The 5,358-nt window shown below is 31.6% G+C and overlaps 1 protein-coding gene across 3 annotated transcripts; it reads left to right on the top strand.

The window, feature by feature from the left end:
- Nucleotides 1–233: 233 nt before the first annotated feature.
- LOC145087920 (Nucleotide/sugar transporter family protein) lies at nt 234–2,805 on the top strand. 3 transcript variants are annotated; one of them, XM_079026054.1, is made up of 9 exons: nt 234–444; nt 622–734; nt 860–980; nt 1,247–1,431; nt 1,528–1,595; nt 1,685–1,817; nt 1,986–2,147; nt 2,230–2,502; nt 2,584–2,805. In XM_079026054.1, the coding sequence occupies exons 3-9, from the start codon at nt 860–862 to the stop codon at nt 2,677–2,679; spliced, it is 1,038 nt and encodes a 345-aa protein (XP_078882180.1). In that variant the 5' UTR covers nt 234–444; nt 622–734; the 3' UTR covers nt 2,680–2,805. The 3 variants fall into 3 exon arrangements, with proteins under 3 accessions (XP_078882180.1, XP_078882181.1, XP_078882179.1); XM_079026055.1 differs by having other exon boundaries at nt 234–430; nt 622–669; XM_079026053.1 differs by having other exon boundaries at nt 235–444; nt 622–669.
- The last annotated feature ends 2,553 nt before the right edge of the window (nt 2,806–5,358 follow it).

Consider the following 5,358-nt stretch of genomic DNA (forward strand, 5'->3'; position numbering starts at 1 on the left):
GAGAAGTGAATTCTTAAAAAAAAAATGTTTTTTTAATGTAATTTACCAAACTGAAAAAGGTAAGTTTGGTGGTATGATTTGTAATTGTAAAGTGAAATGTAGTTTTAAAAATGATAACGGCTACTGTCATGTTGATGATAGTGTAGAAATAAAAACAGATTTTGTTTGCGTGTTAGTTTTGGCGTCAAATGGAAGCAATAAAACAATGAAGAAATTCAATTTTAGGTGCCAACAGCCGATGCAGATGGTGGAACACAAAAATATAAACCCCTCCCTCCATTCCATCTTCCATATTCATTGATTCGTTCTCAATTCTCACACAACACTCTCACATTCTGCTTCATTTGGAGTAATCATCAACTTACGTAATCCACAATCACATGATGTGTTTTTGTTAACAGCCTCTTGTGTTTCTAATTCTAATCGCTAAGTACGTTTCGCAAGGTCCGATTCAGTGAATCCTCCTTTTGATAATCAATCACCTGTTTTGTTTCAACATATATATGTTCGTGTTCGCGTGTATTGGTTTTGGCGCTATCTTTGTTGTACCCGTATTCCATTTTCAACCGCTTTCATGAAGATTCAAACTCGTTTCAACTTTATTTTGTTTCAAATTTGCAGGAACTCCCAAGTCTTTCGGATTGCCGACCAATTCCGACGTCAATCAAGGTCAATTGGAAATTTTATATTCATCTTCAAGTTCTTAGCAACGTTGATTTCCTCAACTGAAATTAGTATTTTCCTCATTTTGCATTTGTTATTGTATTCTGTATGTATCTATGTGACCAATATGTGTATGCTTTCGATCAAATAAGAAACTAATTAGGTCTCTGTTTTTACATGTTGTTTTTTTTTTCAGATGGGAGAATTGACGGGGTATCAATTGGGGGTTATTGGTGCGTTGTTTCTATCTGTGGCATCATCTGTATCCATAGTCATCGTCAACAAAGCCCTGATGAGCAATCTTGGTTTTCCATTTGGTAAAATTTCTATATCTCCTTTCGTTGTTACTTCCATTTCAAGTAACCATCAATCCCCTCTACTCAATGGCTGGTTGTTAGACCATCATTGTCATTCAGAACAACTTAATCACTATTGGATATTGCCTAATTATTTTCTTGATACACGACATATTCGAACTATCATTGTACTTTATGCATAAATTATGGTACCCTTTTGTATGTATACTATACACATGCTAAATCAGGGTTTTGTTTTTATTTATTTTTTTTATTTGATTTGGTAGCTACAACATTGACTAGTTGGCATCTAATGGTAACATATTGCACGCTTCATGTGGCACATCGTTTGAATTTCTTTGAGAACAAGAGCATTGATATGAAGACTGTAATCCTATTTGGCATTCTAAATGGCGTTTCAATTGGTTTTCTTAACTTGAGCCTTGGATTCAACTCCATTGGTTTTTACCAGGTTTGTCTTTCTTCAATCTCAAGCATTCAAATTTCCCATACTACCCTTACACGAACAGTTTCAAATTAGCATTTGCATTTCTGGTTTGTGTGACAGATGACCAAACTTGCAATCATTCCTTTCACTGTCCTGTTAGAAACTCTTTTCTTGAAAAAACAATTCAGGTAATTAAATGAAGTTTTATTTTTGGGTATATTATAACATTTTTTTAATTTCATTAATTAAAATATTTGTTTATTTTGAGTTATTGCAGCCAGAAAATAAAGTTATCTCTTTTCCTCCTACTTGTTGGAGTTGGAATTGCATCAGTGACTGATCTTCAGCTCAATTTTGTTGGCACAGTTCTCTCACTTCTAGCCATCATGACCACATGTGTTGGTCAAATTGTATCCTACCTCCCACTTTTTTCTATATATATATATATATATATATATATATATATATATATATATATATATATATATATATATATATATATATATATATATTTTTATTAAATTCAAAAAAATATTTATTCAAAGTTGTTATTCTTAACAAAAGAATGAAAAAATCAGCTGACAAACACAATTCAAAAGCGACTAAATGTGACATCAACTCAGCTGCTATATCAATCAGCACCATTTCAAGCAGCTATTCTGTTTGTCACAGGCCCAATGGTAGACCAATACCTCACCAAGCAATATGTTTTTGCTTTCAAATATTCGCCTCTTGTTTTGGTATGTATTATTAATTCCAGCATTACCCTTTTCCTTCTATTTGAATTTTAATTTAAAATTTATAGCAATATATGGGTTGCAGGGATTTATAATACTTTCATGTGTGATTGCGGTTTCGGTGAATTTTAGTACATTTTTGGTGATTGGAAAAACATCACCTGTTACATACCAAGTACTTGGGCATTTAAAGACATGTCTTGTTCTTGGATTCGGGTATACATTGCTACATGACCCTTTCACTCAAAGAAACATCATTGGAATCCTTGTTGCCATTCTTGGAATGGGATTGTATTCCTACTTTTGCACACATGAAAACAAAAAGAAACAAATGCTTGATCTCTCTCCAGCTTCCCAGGTTACCCCCTATTTTTTAATCGAATTAAATCGGACCCCACATACGATCATAATAATAATGATTTATTATTTTTATTTTCAGATTAAAGATAAAGATAGTAATACACCTCTGTTGGGACACCAAGATAAAGAAAATCATTTTGAAGCCAAGAAAGCAACGAAAGACTCCCTTGTTTAAGCTAAAGCGACTGGTCTATATAGGGGATTTTTAATGTGTTTATTTTTCCTTTCCTTTTATCATGTAATTCAATTGAGTATCATGAAATTTTGATTCTTTTAAATAAAATTAAATCTACCACATCAACATGTATTTGTTTTATGTTCACATGGCTTCCATTACTAATATCACATTTGTAGTAATGTCGACAAGACAATTTTTTTTGTCGTTGTTAAAAAAGTGTTACAGATGAATGGCAATAAGCATTCATGTGGAAATTATGTGATTGTTTTTTCTTTGTAGAAAGAACTTTAAGAACAGAAATGATTCAAGCATATCTTGTATTTGGCTTTATGCAAAATAACTTAGAGTTCTTATGTTGAGCTGGGAGGAGTTATTTAGATAAATTAAAATTTAAAATGATGGAAAGGTCATATATACTTTAATTGTTTTCCTAAAAACAAATTAGTACTTTTGATGAAACAATTTCTTTAAATCAAACAAAAACTATCATGAAACGTAATTTTCTTTTGTGACATATCCTGTATTCAACATCTATTTTTAATAAATGCAAGGGCCAATCAAGGACAAAGTACAATACCAAAGAGTTAAATGGTAAGAAAAGTAGCAGATTTTTAACATATAAACTACCAAATGTTTTAGATATTTAATATTAATTATATATTACTACTATGTAGTATGTATTATGTTTCAAAGGTAATGATTCTAACACATGAGTTCTCCACATTATCAACATGCCAATGATTATGTAATATATACATACATAATCATAAACTAGTTTTTAATAAGTTATTAATAAACTAGATTATAAGTTAAAAATTAGATTTTCAGCTAACGTGTCAAATAACTATAAGAAAAAAGAGTATGATCACACAGTCATATTTTAGAAAGAAACTAAGGATTTAAAAACATGATCGGAGACCGAACCGATCGTCTTACCAGTTCGATGGTTTAATTGGTCTAACCGGTCTCAAAAACCGGATGATGTCATAATTACATTATTATTAATTTTAATTATATAAAAATACAAATATTGTTTTTTTAATTCTCAACTTTTATCGGTTCACAACATAAAAAGTTTTTAAACCTCTAAGAATCGGATCTGGGACTAGTTCCTAGTTAAATTGGTTGAAGCGGCAGGTCCTATATGGTTTTCAAAAATGGAAAGAAACTATTTTGACTTGGATGACAAATTTGGAACATTGAGTTGAAGTGTCGTTGTGACGAGTAGTTTAAAAATTATATTATCAGAAGGAATTAGTATATATATATATATATATATATATATATATATATATATATATATATATATATATATATATATATATAAAGAGAGAGAGAGAGAGAGAGCGTTAGGTTCAAGTATTCTAACTTATTATTGCACGAATGTATGGACAATGTTATTTTATGAGAATTACTAAAAGAATAAGTTGTTTAGCAATGCGAATACGTTCAACCTTACAAAAATATCGTCATTTTCATGCATTCTCGCTAATTATTATTTATTTTTTGTTCTCACACATCGTTTTTCACTCATTTTCATTCTGACAGAATATGACTCAATAAACAATCTGACAGAAGTGAGAATAATAATAATAAGTGTATAATAACCTTATAGACGATTTAATTAGTGAGAATGTGTGTTAATGACAATAGTTATGTAAAATTGAATGTATTTATATTATCAAACAACGTATTTTCTTTATCATTCTCAAACAATAACATTGTCTATACGTCCGCACAATAATTAGTTAGAATAGAATAACCTAAGCCTATATATATACTAGGCGAATGCCTACGCGCTGCGCAGAAAGACCTATATAGTTGAAATCTTTACATATATAAGTTTTTTTAATATAACAATAACGTTGTTGTTAAATTTGATATAATAATTCGTATACTAAATCAATATAATATATTGATTATTTTGAATTATATGATAAGATATATCTATTATAACTGCACAATCTCAATCATTTGAATGACTTCTACCTAAGAGTTCCTTATGAATAAAATTAAATATAATATATAGTTTATTGTTATTTATAGTTGTTGTTATTGTTAATTAATTTGTAGCACCTGGTTCCTGGTACGTAAATCTTATTTGAGTAATTTCCATTTTTAGCCTTGGACTCGGCGAGTCATAGGTCCGACTCGCCGAGTAGAGACGAGACCCGGGACACGTTTAAGTTGGCGACTCGGCGAGTCCATATCCTGGACTCGGCGAGTCTGCGCTGTCTGATGAAACCCTAATTTCCAAGGGTTTCCACCCTATTTAAACAACCATTTGCGCCCATACTCCACCCCATTCACCCTCAGAAGCTCTCCATACGTCCTAGCCTTTGTTCTTGTGAGTTTGAAGCTTATTAGTGTGTTTCCTTGAAGATTTTGAGAGGGAAGAGGAGTAGATCAAGAGGAAGGGAAGGAAGCCAAGCATCTTAGTGTCCTCTCAGTGATTCCTTTGAGGTATAACCTATTTTCCCTCTGTTTTTATGCTTATTGCTCCATTAAGTCTTTCTTGAGCCCTTCCCCAAGTTTGTATGTACAAGATAAGTCGTAATAAGTTGATTGGCCTTTAGATCTAGGCAAGATTGAGCTCCAGGAGCTCAGATCCGTTACCTTTATGGGCCATAGTTGCTTGCTCACCCTAGATCTATCCTTTTGAGGCATTTTGAGCCC

The sequence above is a fragment of the Lactuca serriola genome, chromosome 2, assembly GCF_051521515.1.
Source record: "Lactuca serriola cultivar US96UC23 chromosome 2, Lser_US96UC23_V15, whole genome shotgun sequence".
NCBI classification, from domain to species: Eukaryota; Viridiplantae; Streptophyta; class Magnoliopsida; order Asterales; family Asteraceae; genus Lactuca; species Lactuca serriola.